Here is an 18262-nt window from a genome sequence, read left to right on the forward strand (position 1 = left end):
CTAAACATGAATGAAAATGTACAGACAACAGAAGATGAACTAGATAGATGGGAACTCCTGAACATTAAACATTTAGCTGATCAAAAGAGCAAAAAAGAGTCCTTACAGACTGGGGATTAAATTTTTGGCTTTGACATAACTGACAAAGGCCTAATCTCTAAAACGTACTGAAATTTTCAATGCTGCAAAGTCAAAAAGATTAAGAATCCAATTTAAAAATGGGCAAGGAATACGAACAGGTATTTCACACCAAAGAAGACTTTCAGGTGGCTAGCAGGCATATCTCGGAATCATTATCTATTAGAGAGATGCAAATCATCAAAAACGAGATAATACTTTATCCCAACAATAATAGCATATTTTTTAAAAACAGCAAATGCTGGCAAGATTGTATGTAGACTAGACCTTTCACATGCCGCTGTGGGAATGTGAACTGGTACAACACCCATTTCCTTTAAAAGCTAGAAATAGAAATACTATATGATCCAGCAATCCCACTCCCAGGTAGATGCCCTAAAGAAATACGAGTCAAAACATGAATAGGTATCCACACACTCATGTCCATTGCAGTGTCACTCACTGAAAATTCCAACTTCACATCCGGGAGGGCCCTAAGGGGCAGTCGTGGAATTGAAGGGAAGAAATTAAGAGACAGAAAAAAGCTTAAGGTGCTCACCTCCCCCCTGACATCAGGAGCCAGATCCGAATGGAGAGATTATAGTCCCAATAACAGCTTATATACTCTTGGGGTGCACAAACCCCTCTAAATACAGGTATCCACATACTTCACAAAGGGGCCTGAACCCTAACTCTAAAAGTCCCTGAGGTCCTTGGAGTCATAACCGAACACCAGTGCTGGGGGCAGGTCAGGAAGATTGAGTGTCTCCTGAGCCATGAGAGCAATCCCACACATCTGCTTCCATAGGTCAAGCTGCCAGCCATATAGCAATCAGCCACCTGCATGAAAGAGGTAACTTTCAGGCAGCACTGTGATGGGAGGATATCGTGGGAAACAATATTAATTATAAGTATGTGATTGGGACTCGTCTCTAACTCAAAGATGTGAAGGCTTATCTCTACCCCAGAATCCTGGCCTACCGGGCTTCTTAAAATAGGAGAAGAAAGAAGTCACCCACGTATACTCTCTTCCCAGTCGTGTTTCCCACAACGCACAATAGCCAAAAAGATGGAAACAGCCTAAATACCCATGAATGAATGCCTGGATATACACACTGTGGCACATACACACAATAGGACACTACACAGTAATCAAGAACAGCAGGAAATCCACAAAGTGTCTCACAGCATGAATGGAGTTGACAGGCATTATGCTAAGTGAAATAGCTCAATCACAAAAGGACAAATATTGGATGAGATTACTACTATTTAAGAACGAAGAACAGGTCTACAGAGGGTTATTTGTTGATTACTATGGGTGGGATAGGAAGGGAGGGAAAATTCCTAACTAGATAGAAGCGATGTATTAATAGTTGTGAAGGGAAAGGTGACACAGATATGGAGGAAGTCCACACAGCATGGCCAAGGTAAAGGAAGGCGCTGAGCGGAACACCACACTCAAGGGCCGCTATGGGAAGGGCCCGGTGGGTGGGGGGGGGACGCTGCTGGGTAAGTGCTGAGCTGCCAACTACATGGGCAGCAGTTGGGATTCGCCGTGAGTTGGAATCATCTCCATGGCGGTGTACTTGTTTTGTTCTGTTTTAATGATATTAACAACTATCTGCTCCCACAAAGAGTTGGTCTGTAAAACCCTAAGAGCAGTTCTCTGCTGCTCTAAAGGGTGGCTAGGAGTTGGAACCCACTTGATGGTGGTGGGTTTGGTGTTTGGGTCACGGTCATTACTAAGGATCCCTGGTGGTGCAGTGGGTTAAGCATGGGGATAAGAACAGAAAGCTCTGTAGTTCGAAATCACTCACAATGCCAGATGTGCCACTGAAGAAAAACGGGGGAGTCTGCTTCTGTAACGACTTACAGCCTTAGAAACCTGAAAGAGCAGTTCTTTTCTGTCCTATGGCATCGCGATGAGTCGAATCCATCGCAGAGCAATGGGCTTGGCACTTACTTGCTGTGACAATTATCCACTGCCAGCGTGTGGATTATTCAGACCCATCGTGACCACATAGGACAGAACAGAGCTGCCTCTTTGGGTTTCTGACGTTCTAAGTCCTTATGGGAGCAGAAAGTCTCATCTTTGTCCCACCAGGTGGCTGGTGGGTTCAAGTTGCTGACCCGGTGGTTAGCGGCCCAACACATAACCCACTGTGCTACCAGGACTCCTGATATGGCAATTACGATAGCATGCACAATCCAGAAATAACAGTAATAAGAAACAAAAAATAATTTATGAATAGATGAGACATATATTAAAGAGATGTAGGAAGGCATAAGGGAGCATGCCCATTTTCAGCTATGCATTTTGTTGTGGGTATGTCTGCATACATAACTGCAGGTGTTTCATGTATTCCAATATATGAGACTTATAAGCACACAAGGGAAATGTCTTAGATATACCTAACACTTCATGGGATGAAATTCCTATGTGAAGGACCATAGATTCAGGAGATAATCTACATCAATTTCTTTTAATCATTTTATTGGGGGCTCCTACGGCTCTTATCACAATCCATCCATACATCCACTGTGTCAAGCACACTGTGCATATGTTGCCATAATCAATTGTTACGTCTTCATTCATATAGATAATTTTCTGTGCCCTGTTTTGGTGAGAAGAGTCCGGGATCTTAAAAGTTTATAAGTAGTCATCAAAAATACAACTATTGTTCTTTTCCTATCTAGAGCAAAGGAAGAGAAGGAACCTAAAAACCCGTGAGGGAATTTGACCAAAAGACTAATGGACTATAAACCACAGTTGGCATGACCATGAGGTCAGAAGGACGTGATGTGCCTGGCTGCCACCACTGACCACTCTAATTGGCATCATAATAAAGGGGTTCCAACCGAGCAGAAGAACAATGTAAAACAATCCAATTCGCCAAAAAAGATCAGCCTTCCTGGTTTGACAGAGAATGGAGGAACCCCTGAGGACGTGGTCCTAAGACACGCTCCTGACCTGGAACTGAAAGCCTTCCCCCAAACAACGTTTCAGCCAACCATGAGACAGGACTGTAAAATAACATCCCAGAGGAGCATGTTCCTGAACACAATTCGTTATGCAAGATCAAAAGGGCATTTGCCCAAAAGCAAAGATGAGAAGCAGAAAGGGGTTAAAAATTCAGAGGAAAGGAAAAGGGGAAGCCAAGGTAAAATTAGGGAGCGCATTGGCACATTGTGGTAAATGCAAAAAAAAATCGTGGGATTCGTTACGTACAAATTATCAAATGGGAAGCGAATTTCGTCTGTCAACGTTCACTTGTTAGATGCTACGGAGTCAACCCCGTGTACGACAAAACACTGTCCTCTCCTCTGCCACCTTCACAGTTGTTATGCTTGGGCCCAATGTCATGGCCATGGCGTCAGTCCATCTCAAGGAGGATCTTCCTGTTTTTCACTGTCTGCTTTCCTAAGTATGATGTTCGCTTCCAGGCACCGGTCTCTCCTGGTAATGTATCCAAAGTAGATGAGACGAAGACTGCTCCTTAATTCTAAGGAACGTCCTGGCTGTGTTTCTTTGAAGACCATCCTTCTGTCAACCCATGATAGTTTCAATATTCTTTGCTAACACCATAATTCAAGTGCATCAGTTCTTCTGCAGTCTTCCTTTCACAGGCGCATGAGGTGGTAGAAAACACCATGGCTTCTATCGGTCAACTTTAGTCCTTGTGTTTCAAAATCCTTGCTCTTTAAAGAAATCTTGTGCAGCAGATGTGCCCAATAAAACACATTAAGTTATATCTTGACTGCTGCTTCCTTGAACATTGATTGTGGGTTCAAGTAAACTGAAATCCTTGACAAGATCAATCTTTCCTCTCTCTTTCAGACTGTTGTCTATTAGTCCAGTTGTGAAGACTCGGCTTCTTTACACGGAGTTGCAACCATATTGAAGGCTGTGGACTTTGATTTTTATTAACAAGTGCCTTAAGTCTTCCTGACTTCCAGCAAACAAGGTTGTGTCATCGGCATGCCGCAGGTTGTTAATTAGCCTTCCTTCTCCCATTCTGATGCCGCATTCTCCGTCAGATAGTCCAGTTGCTCAGATTATTTGCTCAGCATAGAGACTGAGTACGTATGGTGGGAGGCCTTTCCTGATTTCAAACCATGTCGTATTCCACTGCCCTTGGTCCAAGTACAGATTCTGTGTGAGCACAGTGAGTGTTCAATAAAAAATAATAATTCTATCCATAACGCGAAACAAAACTTCCCCAGTGCTATGATTCTATCCAGTATTACATTTAGTTTGTTTTAATTTTCATCCATTTCTATGGTACTATCTGTATATTAGAGAAAATAACATTTTAATTACATTTTTCGGGGTCTCATGTTTCTGAAAGTGGCATATGTTTGCCAGTGGAATTTACCATAAGAAGACTTGAAAGGTGCCCATGGGGCAGAAGTGATCTCAAGCAGTGGATACTTGGGTTGTGTTCCCGAGACATTCCACTTCCTTGGCACTCTAGGACGGTGACTCTTGTATTGGCTTCCAATAGCTCCCTGCCTTCTTGAAGTAAGGGGCTTGCGCTGGCTTTTGTTCCTCAGGACTATGAGTTGTAAGGCTTAAGGCCCAGTAATATACTCAACTCTGTTTAAAATGCCTACAGTGATTCCTGAGATCGCTCACCCCTTACTGTCAACAAGAAGACTGCATTCAGGAACCCTCATTGCTTCCCACAAACACACGGGGAGCTCCAGTTTTGGAGAGAGTAACTCCCCAATGTCTCTGTCATCGAGTCAATGCCTCCTCCCAGGGAACCCTGTCATAGCAGATCTGCCCCTGGGGGTGGTTTTGAGACCCTGACTCTATAGGAGTATAAAACCCTGTCTTTCTTCCAAGGAGCCTCTGATGGTTTTGAAATGCAGAGCTTGGGGCTCGCAGCCTAAAGAGCAACCACTCTACCACCAGGGCTCCTTCTTCGGAGAGAATAGGGAAGCATAAATAATCTACAAACTGCAATTCCTCTTCTATTGCAAAGAAAAGGAACTGAAAGGGTTTTTTGGGTTTTTTTCTAACGTCTTTCCGATGTAATAACCTGGTGAAATAACCAACCAGTGTGTTAGGGCTAAGCAGTATCATAAGTTGCTGAGCAACAGCTCAAATTTAAGATTCTGTTACAACATGTAAAGTATCTTTGAATGGTGCGGGTTCGCAGAAGGTGCCCCTTTTACAGCCACTGTTCTCAGTAACCACTTCCTGTGTTCCAGGATGTAACCGTCGATCGCTTGCCACTTTTAGAAGTATGGGAACTTATCATTTTTCCTTTAATATTCTGTATGAACAGCATCTTTCCAGGGGTCCCATATTGTTTTGGAGATGTTGGTCATCCTGGGGCCTACAAAACTGGAGACGAGGCATGAAACAATAAATGGTTCCCTAGATCTGCCAGCATTCTGGCATTATTCATAGTCACACAGTTGGCCTGCCCTTTAAATGGTTTGCTGTCTCTAAATAAGCTCCCAAGTCTCCCTGGTGGGTTAGTGGGTTATGTATTGGACTAACCATAGTTCACCACAAGGTCAGTAGTTCAAATCCACTTGTTGTACCATGGGTGAAAGATGAGGTTTTTCCATTCCTATAAAGAGTTATATTCTAGGAAGCCCACGGGGGCAATTCTACCCTGTCCTATAGGGTTGCTGTGAGTTGGAGGTGACCCTTTGACTGTGAGTAAAATGAATAAATGAATAGATAGATAGATAGATAGATAGATAGATAGATAGATAGATAGATAGATAGATAGATAGATAGATAGACTAACTCCCAACTTTCATAGCACAGAGCCAAGATCTGCATGTAATTCACAGAGCCAAGATCTGCATTTGATTCTGTTGATTCCAGTCTCACTATCATGCTTCTGATCTATCCCTTTCCAGGGTTAAGTTTAGGGGAGAAGAGTCTGTGTAGGATCATCTGGCATAGTCAAAGCTAGCATTTTTGCTCGTTTGTTTGCTTATTCATCTGATTAATAGCTTTACCTTTTTATTCAGCCTACTAAGTATCTCCTTCTTGTGCTCCTTAAATGAACTCTTTCCTTAGCAATAGGTGTGTCATGTCAAAAGATATTTCTGATTGGGCTGCAGCTCAGCTAACCGTAATTGTAACTGTGCCCAACTCTACTATACCCACGCATCTCTTCTTCGATCTCTGTTCATACTGCCTCACTCTTGAGCTCTCTTGACTCTACACCCATGAAGACAACGGCCCTCCGCGGAGTCCGGGGATTTTTCATCTTGGCTCTCTTGATGATCCCTCGGGAATCACAGGCTATTAAAGGTAGGTGCGGAGAGAACCAAAATCAAAAGCCATAAGCTCTGATATCTTTGGAGAAATGAATTGTACACATATATGAGACTATCCTTAGCGCAAAAGGAAAGGGTGATGGGTATTATGTGGGGCTGAGTTGAGGAGTATAACAAATGGCAGCTTGGATGAGGTCTCTCACCACAAATGAAGTTCAATTGTGTTTATAAGAACAAAACTCAGTTGTATAGGACTCTGCCTTTGATAGAAACCTAACATGAAAGAAAAAATATTTTGTAAGTTTTCTTTCTGAAAAATCAGGAAAATTAAAGACCTCACATATTTGCGTGAAGATTGACTGATGAGACAAAGTATGAGAATTTATTAGCACAGATGTTGACCGAATCTATGATGGTTACTTTTGGCAAGGCTGTCAAGGTGGTGCAAAGAGTTAAGGACTGGCTGTTAATTGAATGATTGGTGGTGGTTTGATTCTTCCCAGAGACACCTCGGAAGAAAGCCTGCCAGTTTCCTTTGAAAAGGTCACAACCTTGAAAACCCCATGGAGTACAGTTCACTTCTGACACATATGGGGTCTCATGTGTTGAAGTAGACTGACGGCAATGTTTGTTTGTTTGTTTGTTTGTTTTTGCCATGCAAATCCTATCAACAGACGGTGAGCCTAGACATTGTACTCCTTCCTATGACAGTGAGAATCCACCCTATAATGGATCTTTTTTTTTCCCCCAGTACAAACCCTCCCAACTGAAAGGTGAGGATGGAGGGAGATATGGACAGGTTAGGACTTGTCTTTCGCAGAGGCCTTCAGTGGATCTTAGAATGATCTGATATTAATGGTTTATAGTGATATTTCCAAGACCCTACAGAAATGAATAAGGAACTGAAGAATCTGATTTTTCCCCTGCCATCTCAAGAACATACATTTGGCTATTGAGAAGACCTATAAATGAGTACTCTTCCAGCACAGTGACTCCCACAGAAGGTGGCATGCATATTAGAAATATGCAAAGTAATGATCAAGCTGTTAGACTATGTGACCAACAGCCATTTCCACTGTCCCGAAGGAGCCACGTACGAGGATGCTCTCCTGAAAAGATAGAGGTTTTCCTCGTAGATTGTAAAGGAAAGCAAGAATGTGTTAGGGGTGCGGGGGGCGGGGGCAGGGAACAGGGTGTTGGATCTGCAAATGTCAAATTAATCCCTGGGTTTATTCATATAAAATATCTCACGTGTCCCTAAATCCTAGAGAAACAATCCCCACCTAATGTGCACACACCATAGAACATACATATGCTCTAATTGTAGTTTTCCATTTTCAAGTTGATTACTTACTTGGTATTGTCTTTTCTCAGTATCAACTCCAATAGCAGATTTATGCTCCATAATGATAGTCCCCATCTAGAGAGCATTAAGACATAATTGTGCTTGCTGAGGTAAATCCAAACAATCTTTCTCATTGTGGTATCTGTGACTTGGTATGTTGTCAAGTTGTCGAGTGTCAACTCTAGAGTCAGTTCCCACCCATAGCAACCATGTATACAATAGGGTGCTAAACTCACAAGGTATTCGCTTTCTGGTTATTCCAGGCTTATTACAAGTGTTCAATGCAAAGCATCCCTGACCCTAAATAAGGTCATTGTTTGTTCTGACTTAACTAGATCAGAACACTGTTGTATACCTGATTTATAAAAGTAAATTGCATTCCTTATCTCAGTTAACCTTCAAAATAAACCACCATTACAGATTTATAATTCAAAGACCACACTTAAATCAATAGAACATTTTTCTCAAAATTACTCAACAATAAGTAGCTGAATAAGAATTCAAGATTTAATTTGGGTCCAGAATTCATAACTCAACATTTTAAAAAGTGTTTCCTTCCTTTTAGAGAATAGTGTTCTAAGAAAAAATATATTCTGGAACTCTTAGAACTGTATTTAAAGCCTTGTGAAAAAGAATTAGAGAATATTTCTCTTTGGAGTTTGGCATGATGTATTTTTAAATAAGGTTTTATGCCTCGACTAGTAACATGAAGTCAAACAATTTCACAAGACCTTATATTAGTCTTCATTATCTTTATTTCTACCTTTCTAATTACCGCCCTTCTATCACCTCTCCAGCACCGTTCAATAAGTAAATCCTTCCCTCAAGGTTAATCTTCCCAAACCCAGTCTTAGTCGCTCCCTCTCCCTCCTTCTCTTTCCTGACTCCCTTCCTAACTCCTTTTCTCGCCTTTGCAGCGGATCATGTGATCATCCAGGCTGAGTTCTACCAGACTCCTGACCAATCAGGAGAGTATATGTTTGACTTTGATGGTGATGAGATTTTCCACGTGGATATGGCGAAGAAGGAGACTGTCTGGAGGCTTGAAGAGTTTGGACGTTTTGCCAGCTTTGAGGCTCAAGGTGCCTTGGCCAATATAGCTGTGGACAAAGCCAACCTGGACATCATAAAGAAGCGCTCCAACAACACTCCCATCGTCAATGGTACCTCTCTCTGTTGTTCTCATAGACGAGGGAATCTGTAGCTTTAAAATAGATGCTTCAGGTCTTTGTCTCCCTGAATTGAGACTGACTTTCCCCCTGAGGTCACACAAGGTGGCCTGGGGTCACCATGACTTAGCATCAACTCTGCGGCAACTAACAAAAAACTTGTCCTAAGAAAGCCCAAATAACCATGACACACATACAATGGGTTGGTTTCTTCTTTTATATAAATATGTCTCCTGTCTTCCATTTACATCCACTCACAAGAGTCACCACCTGTAATCCATGTTAGGGAAGCCAGCAATAATGTCCTTGGGTACCTTGCATCGGAATATTGGATCAGGTTTCATCCTTAAAAAAACAATGACATTTAGGGGTCACCCTCTTGAAGTTGTGGTATATGGTTTTTGTTTTGGGAGTAAGAAACAAGGGCTGATGACCCTATAGAGTCAACAAGTGGATTGGGGGGCAAGGGTGCACAGAGGGGGTGGTGGAGTGAAGGAGTGATTATGTCAAGGGGTCCATATAGAAGAAGAATGTTTGGAAACTTTGATAACAAATATACAATCCTGCTGGACGTGATTGAATTGTGGAATGATTTGATATATGTATTAATCCCAATTAATAAAATAATGGAAAATGACATATGTCAAATACCTCAAAATTGGACATGGACATTATGCTCCTCATCAAAGTTAATGATCTCATAAGCACACTTTATGACATATGATTTTAAAGAAATAAATAAAAACCAAAATGGTTTTCAAACCAAAAGAAAAGACTACGACAAGACCAGGGTCGGTGGGGAGAAGAGGAAAAAAAAAGGGAGGAGGGTTAGAAGGGATAATGGGCGGGGACGAGACAAATAACCACATATATGGGCAGGTTAATGGGATACTTTTACCATTTCGATGAGATTTGCTATGCAAATACATCTGGTATGTTTATCTTTTTGTGTGTTATAGTCTATAAATAAAGGGGGGGGATTTTTAAAACCCTCCCGATTCCTTACCCAGAAAATCTAAATACTGGTCTGAGTCATTAAAACGGAGGAAAAGTAAAAATTGAAACTGATTTAAATAGTTTTGTGGCACACGAGCTAATTTCAACTAAAATTATTTATATAATTTAAAATAATATATATTATAAAGCTATAATTCATATATATAATCATCAGATTTCAGGCTGAGTATGTCAAAGATTCTGAATACTCACGGCACAATTCCAACTGTTCTTTAGCAAATGTTTGGACCACAATTCAGCATGGAAATCTAACTTCTGTCCTGTGTCCCCCACCCCCTCCAGTACCTCCAGAAGTGACTGTGCTTTTGCACGACGTCGTCGAAGCTGAACAGCCCAACGTCCTCATCTGTTTTGTTGACAAATTCTCCCCACCGGTGCTCAAAGTCACCTGGCTTAAAAATGGAGTACCTGTCACCACAGGAGTGTCAGAGACCGTCTTCCTGCCCAGGGACGACCACCTGTTTCGCAAGTTCTTCTATCTCCCCTTCCTGCCCTCAGCAGAGGACTACTATGACTGCCAGGTGGACCACTGGGGTCTCGACAAGCCAATTCTCAAACACTGGGGTATGATTTCCCCTTGTTTCAGATGATGCGCTTGTCTGGTCCCTTGGGAATCAGCATTTCCCAACTGCTTTATACCATCTGATATAATCCAAATACCTTGTCTTCTTCAGTCACCTTTTCCTACTGTCTAGTCAGCAGTTCCTTCACTCTATCATTCTATTTTCCTCTTCTTTAATTATTGAAAACTAGTCTCTTTACTAAATAGTTTATATTTGCTGCTAAGTGCTACCTCCTACCACTATTTGTGATCTGTGATCTCCCTCTCTTTTTTTATCCCTAGAGTTTGAAGCACCGACCCCTTTCCCAGAGACAAAAGAGAATGTGGTGTGCATCCTAGGCCTGGTCGTGGGTCTGGTGGGCATCATCGTTGGTAGCATCCTCATCATCAAGGGTGTCCGCAAAGGCAATGCTGCTGAACGCCCCCGTGGGCCTCTGTGAAGCACCTGGAGGTGGGTTTGGTGTGGTCGTAGATAGAAATATATGGCGTTTTCTGAGTAGGGAGTAACGGTAGGAAAGTGTAGTGGCTCTGAGAAAAATGGGTGCGCAAGGCTGTTGTTCTTGACTGATATTCCTAAGGCAGGGTCAGACAGTGGTATTATATGGCAGGTCAAAGCCTCAGGATCCCTCATCCCGTTTGATAGATATGCACCTAGACCACAACTTAAATCTTGGCATTATCTCCAATGCCTCATAGCATTGTTTCACATTAGAACCGTGATCTATGAACATCCGCTGCACAATTTGGCCACTTCCTGGCTTATGTTTCCTAAGGCAGGCTGTATATCTGGTAGCACTGACAGAGCTTGCTCCCTTGGTGTTTACGTGGATTCGAGTCACGAAATAGAAACTTCACAGAGTCCAATAGCTGCTTTAACTTCTCCGACCTGAAACGTGTTGTTGGATGCTCCAAACCAGCGGTTCTCAGCCTTCCTAATGGCGTGACCCTTTAATACAGTTCATGTTGTGATGACACCTCCCGCCCAGCCACAAAATCATTTTGGTTGTTACTTCATCACTGTCCTTTTGCTACTGTTATGAATCGGGGTACCCCTGTGAAAGGGCCGTTCAACTCTCAAAGGGGTCGCGACCCACAGGCTGAGAACCGCTACGCTAACGCATGGCCTACTCATCCATGCTCCCTTAGAGCGGATAGTTTAGCAGTGCACTTTGGGAGAGTTATATTTACTACAGGGCGGGCGATCTCAAGAGCCTCATCCAAAGTCAAAATATTAAAGGAAAAGAGGAGGCAATCTGAAGAAAGACAAAGCTCAAACTATCCATCTTAAAATCCTTTCTAACTGTGTGTGTGTCCTGCTACAGGTTGTGGACATGAAGGTCAATGAAGAAATTTCTATTTTAACAGCTTTACAAAGTCAACAATATCCCAGTTATGCAACTCCGTGAAGACAACAGTTCTTGGGCGCTTTGCAGTTCTAACATCAGTTCCTAAGGGGTGATCCCTTCCGGATCTTTCTTACCTCTATCGTCTATTGCCCCTTCCTGTTTGTTTCCCCTCCGTTTCCACCATCAGTTTAATGCCATTCAACAGCTCTGCAATAGACCCCATGGGGTCCTTCTTGTGTTATGGAACATTTAAAACATTCCACAGGGGCATCTCCTGTGTGCTTATTATTTGAGAATTCTCCCAATTGTTGTCTCCAAATTGTTTGTCTGGTTTTTTTCATGAATGCAATAAACTATTGGGTGGGTACTAGGTGAAATTTTCGATGTCTAATGCAGTTCTTCACAGACGTGGGGAAAATAAGTTTTCCTTCCATCACAAAATGTCTGATTGTATCTTATAAACTTGGAATTTGTCAGAAATACCTAGGTTCACAGAAGCTTAGTCTTCCCAGTATCTGCAGGCAAAACTGGTTTTTGACCTAGTCCTCGTCTGGGAAACCATTGAGTATGATCTCGCTCTTGGGAAATTGTTACTGAGCAAAAGGTGGAGAACTGGTTTGGGATTCTTCAGCCCTCTGTTCAATAAGCTATCTGGATCTTCTGTAGAGCAAATCCCAAATTCCAGAATGGGGTCTATGATACAAGGTGATCAATAGGAGAGGATAGAAGGGAGGTAGAGTGGGTATCAGAATAAAAGATATCACCATCCATCCCAGGATATATATAGCAACATTACCCATTTCAGATTTAACAAGAAATGAGACTGAACACTAAGAATCAGTAAGTCTTATATAAAATATAAGACTATTTTATATTAGAAATAGTCCTTGATATCTGCGTTAGAAGGAAAACATTCCAACTTATTCTTGAAACCATCGTATATTTTGAGCTAGTCTTCTGAGTGGAGAAAAGTGGAGGATGTGGCATTTCTTTGAGAAAATAATACGTGAGACAGTGAGTTATAAGTCATTTATCTGTGAAAAAAAAGGCTGAATGCTTATTTCTAAAATGGTTGCCAGAACTTACTCCAAACAACAAAGATAAATTACTCATAACAATATGTTAGACTATTAAATGAATACTGCTGGAATTAGTTAGACTTCAACTTTAACTTGGCTCTATCATTTATAGGCTATATATTAACTTGTGTCTTACTCAAAATAACTTGGCCTATGATTCCTCTTATAAAATACATCCATTAGTAGTTACTACAGTTACCTGTTGTGAGAATTTAAAAAGAAAATGCAAGAAGAGCAGTTAGGCAGTAAATTTAGAAATACGTATGTTGCAGGTTTTGTTCATTCCATTGTTTTTCTTCAAAATTCCTACAACCTGCTCTTAAAATCTAAATTCACTGTTATCGAGTTGATGCTGATTCACAATGACCCTATAGGGCAATGTAGAACTGTTCCTCTGGGTTTCTGGGATTAATTATGTAGAGGAGTAGAAAGCTTCATCATCCCCCTAGTCATAGGCGGGTAGTTTTATACTGTGGGACTTGCAAGCAGCAACCCAATCAGTAGCCCACGGCACCGCCAGGGCTGTTTGGTGCTAAACAGGAGCAAAGCAAATGAGACAAACACAAAGACAGTATGATCTTACCAATAAATAGCAAGTTTCTTTGCCTATAGTTTAAAGATGCAAAATAGAATCTTGAGGAAATTAAAGCCATGTGGGGGGAGGTCAGATGCTCACAGGCATCCTCCCAGAGGGCGATCAGCTGCCAGACAGCAGGGGCCCCACTCCCTGCTGTTAAGGACAATGGATGCCTGCAGTCATCTATTTGGTTCCAGTAGGTGGGGTTTACATCCTACTGATAATGGTTCCCATGGAGACCCAGAGAACAGGTCAAAGGTAAGCTGCCATCCTAAATCTAGGATCTGCCCATCTTGTCACACGTATACCCCCAATCCCTCCTCTTACTATTGTGTATATTTCCCTAGACCACCCCCTCATTACTGTTTTACCTATAGCACAACCCCTTCCTGTGACGCATGTCCTCACCTGTAATTAGGGGGCTTGCATGTCCCCAGAGAATATACAAAGCCTGGGCTAGCATTAAACTCTCTCTCCCTCCACATGGACCATCAAGCAGGGCTGAGGTGAGCATGCTACCATGAATTGTGTCTGACTCCATATTTTAATACTTCTCTTCTATCTCTCGTGCTCTCTATAACTTTACTATGATCTTTACTTATTATCACTGTACAATTGCGCCTACCAGACCCGTAATGATGTGTTAGGGGCCGGCTTCCTCTGACAAAGCTAAGATAAGCACAGGTGTTTCCTTTACATTGTTCCAATTGTTCTGATTATAAAGAAGTAGAGAATGCACTACAACTCAGACAAGTATGGAATAAAAAAGAAAAACCTAAACCATGCCCTCTCATATAAGAAAGTCGTTTTTTAAATAGATTTTGTTTTTGTTTTTTTTAGAAAAGTTTTACATTACAAAAAAAAAAAGTGGTGCAGGAAATACAAACATAAAGCCGAAGCAGTTATCAGCGGGTTGCTGTGAGTCGTGGCGATTTCATGCGGCTCAAAGCAGAACCTTATTCTATCAGATTTCCAATGGCTCTGACTTCAGAAATCAGTGGCCCTGCCTTTTTTTGGTTTTTTTTGCATTGCCCCTGATTTCATCTGCAACACAACCATTTGCAGCACCCGGGAATCTCTGCAGAAAACCCACACCGTTCCAACAGCCTCCTGCCGCCAACACACGCACATTTTGCATTCGCGCGATATATCTGGTACACTGAAGGAATTCCTATTGATCATTGTCAGTCACTGATATCCACAGTTCACATTTAGGTTTACTCTTTGTGTTGCGCAATCCCAGGGTTGGGACAAATACAGCGTGTCATGTTTTCACATTTCATCCAGAGCAGTGTCCCTGCCCCAAGTATGCCCTGCGCTCCTCTAACGAGTGCCTCTCGCAACCCTAAACCCTTGGCCAGTCTGTCATCTCAATAGCCTTGTCTTTCCCAGAATGTCATACTTGGAACCGTACCATCTAGAGCTCTTCACGGTGGCTTCTTTTGCTTTGTCGTGTGCATGTCAGGTTCTTTTCAGCTCTTTCATCACTTGATAGCTCATTTCATTGTACCATTAAATAATCGTCTGACGTACGATGGCATCGCAGTTTTTATTCATTCACCCATTGCAATGCATGGTTGGCGATGATGAATACATCTAGACACATTTGGGGGTAGGTTGCTGTGTTGACATAAATTTTCAACTCGATTGGGTATGGACCTAGGAGTATCATTTCGGGATTACATGGAAAACTTTTGCTTACCTTATAAATAAATTGTCGTACTGTCGTCCAAAGTCACAGACTATTTCACGTTTCCACTAGCAATGAGTGACAGTTCTTTTGGGTCACATGCTTGCTTAGCTCATGAGACGATTTTTTATTTTGTCCAGAAATCCTTAGTAGCAACCTCAGTTGGTTACACAGGGCCTGATTCTATTTCCTATCCCCACCACTATTTGTTGTTGTTGTTCTTAGGTGCCATTGAGTTGGTTCTGGCTTGTAGTGACCCTATGTAGAACAGAACAAAACACTACTCCATCCTGGTCCATCCTCCCAGTTGTTCGTATGCTTGAGCCCATCGTGTCAATCCATCTAGTTGAAGTCTTCCTCTTTTTTGCTTCCCCAATACTTTAGAAAGCATAGTGTCATTTTCTAGAACTGCTTTTTCCTGACCTGTCCAAAGCACTTGAGACAAAGTCTTGCCATTCTTCTCAAGGTTATCCATAGTTTGTTATGGTCCACACAGTGAAGTGCCATGGCATACTTAATAAAACGCAAGTAAAAATCTCTATGATATTCTCTGCTTTCAGACAAGATCCATTTGACATCAGCAATGATATCCCTTGTTCTACATACTTCCTGAATCTGGCTTGAACTTCTGCCAGTTCTTTCCCAGTGTACTGCTGCAATTGTTGGATGTAAAAATAATAATAATAATAATGTTCTGTAATTTAAGCATTCTGTTACATCACCTTTCTTTTGAACGGGTGCGAATATGGGTCTCTTCCAGTCAGTTGGCCAGGTAGCTGTCCTCCAAATTTCCTGGCATAGACAAGTAAATGCTTCCAGGGATTCATCAGCTTGTTGAAACATTTCAGCTGGTATTTCGCCAATTATTGGATCCATGTCTTTGGCTAATACTTTCAATGCAGTTTGAACTTCTTCCTTCGGTATCATGGTTCTTGCACAGATGCTACCTCCTGGAATGGTAGGATGTCAACCGGCTCTTTTTGGTACAGTAACTCTGTGTATACTTTCCGTGTTCTTTTCATGCATCCTGTATCATTCAATATTTGGCCCATAGAATCTTTAAAGATTGCAACTCGAGGCTTGACTTTTTTCTTTAGTTCTTAAAGTGTGAGTTATACCAAACATTCTTTCATTTTGGTTTTCTAGCTTCTGAGCTTTGCACGTTTCATCCTAATATTTTACTTTGTCTTCCGGAGCTTCCCTTTAGAATTTTCTGTTCAGCTTCAACTTCGTCACTTCTTTAGCTACTCTATGATTGAGAGCAAGTTTCAGAGTCTCTTCTGACACCCACTTTGCTCTTTTCTTTCTTTCTTGTCTTTTTTTTTTTTTTTTTGGCTTCCCACAGGTATAATACTCGTGATGCTATCCCACAGCTTATGAGGTCTTCTGTCAGTGTTCAGTGCATCAGATCCCTTCTTGAGATATTCTTGAAATTTGAATTAGATATAGTCAAGATCATATTTTGACCTTGGATTTGATTTCAATTTGAACTTATGAATGAGTACTTGATAATCTATTCCACAGTCATGATGATCTATTCCACAGTCATTCCCTATCCTGATTGTAATGGCTGATATAGAGATTCTCCATTGTCTCTTCCCACAGATGTAGTCAATTTGATATCTGGGTATTCCATTTGGTGAAGCCCATGTGTATAGTTACCTTTTTTGTTGTGGAAAGGGGCATTTGCAATGAAGAAGCCATTGGTCTTGAAAAATTCTATCGTGATCTTTGGTTTCATTTCTATCACTAAAGCCATATTGTCCAACTACTGTTCCTTCCTCTCTGATTTCAACCTTTGTGTCCCAATCACCAATAATTATCAGTGTCTCTTAACTTCCCATTTGAACAGTTTCAGACTAAAGACATTGGTGGAATTCATCAACTTCTTCATCACTAGCTTTGATGGTTGGTACATGAATTTGAATAATTGTCCTGATTGGATTTCCTTGAATGTGGGCAGACATAACCCTATCGCAAGACAGCATTGTACTTCAAGATAAATCTTGAAATGCCCTTTGTGACTATAAATGCAACATCATTCCTCGCAATTATTTCATTTCCAGAATAGTGAGCCATGATTTTCTAGTTCTACAACAGGGTGAGCAATTTCTAAATATATCGATCTTTCTATGTACATACATACGTACAAAGCATCACTGTTTTTGCTTCTCTAGGGGACCCAGCCTAGCACAGTCTTCCTTGTGGCTATTACACTAGCACTGACCATGTTGATGGGATAGATCTTGAATTGTTCTCCTTGGTAAAATAGTGGGTCACCCAAAAAAGAAGACCATCGATGAGATGGCTTGACAAGTATTTTCAACAATAGCCTCAAACATAACACCAATTGTGAGAATGGCACAGGCCCAAGTAACATTTTGAGCCATTATATAGAAGGTTGCTGTGAGTCTGAATTAATCTGATATCATCTTGAACAACAACTTGATAGACATTATGCTTAGGTTTTTAACAAAAGACCAAATTTTCCCCAAAGTGGTTATAATAGCATATATTTCCACCAGCATCAGGGTTACTAATCAAAAGAAAAACAAACTCATGGAGATAAAGCCAATGTTGACTCACAGTGAACCCGTTGGACAGGGTAGAACTGTCCAGGTGAGTTTCTGAGGCTGTATGTAACTTTGTACAGAAATAGAAAGCTTCCTCTTTCTGCCTTGGAGCAGCTGGTGGTTTCGAACTACTGACTTTACAGTTATCATCCTAACACGTAACCACTATACTATTGTAGAGTGGTTCCTATGCACCAGGGTTTAGAAAAGTATTATTTTCATTCTTGAGTCTTGATAGAAAAATGATAATAGTAATAAAATAGATTTTATCAATTTTGTACTTCCTTCACATTTTGTTAGAAGGAATGGATTTATGGTAGATCTTAGTAGCAGCTAAATTCTTTTCATTTATCTTGAAGTAAATCTCAAGTGTTTTTAGCATCCAATTATATGTGGAATCTGTTTCACTAGTGCATTTAGCTAACAATGAACTGAAACCAAGTCTGTTTACCAAATTAAATGGATGGTTTATTAGAGTTAGTCACTCCTTCTTAAGCTAATTTTACAAAAATATTTCCCTAGAAAATATTGTATTCTT

The 18262-nt window shown here is 41.2% G+C and overlaps 1 protein-coding gene across 1 annotated transcript; it reads left to right on the forward strand.

Moving 5' to 3' along the window:
• The first annotated feature begins 6315 nt into the window (after positions 1-6315).
• On the forward strand, positions 6316-10899 carry LOC142453050 (mamu class II histocompatibility antigen, DR alpha chain-like). Its single transcript, XM_075554176.1, has 4 exons — positions 6316-6400; positions 8629-8874; positions 10180-10461; positions 10742-10899. The coding sequence occupies exons 1-4, from the start codon at positions 6316-6318 to the stop codon at positions 10897-10899; spliced, it is 771 nt and encodes a 256-aa protein (XP_075410291.1).
• The last annotated feature ends 7363 nt before the right edge of the window (positions 10900-18262 follow it).

Source organism: Tenrec ecaudatus, chromosome 7 (assembly GCF_050624435.1).
Source record: "Tenrec ecaudatus isolate mTenEca1 chromosome 7, mTenEca1.hap1, whole genome shotgun sequence".
NCBI classification, from domain to species: Eukaryota; Metazoa; Chordata; class Mammalia; order Afrosoricida; family Tenrecidae; genus Tenrec; species Tenrec ecaudatus.

Coding starts and splice junctions, on each gene's coding strand:
- LOC142453050 (XM_075554176.1), top strand. CDS start 6,316: ATGAAGACAACGGCCCTCCGCGGAGTCCGGGGATTTTTCATCTTGGCT. Junction 6,401..8,628: donor GGAATCACAGGCTATTAAAG/GTAGGTGCGGAG, acceptor TCGCCTTTGCAG/CGGATCATGTGATCATCCAG. Junction 10,462..10,741: donor GCCAATTCTCAAACACTGGG/GTATGATTTCCC, acceptor TTTTATCCCTAG/AGTTTGAAGCACCGACCCCT.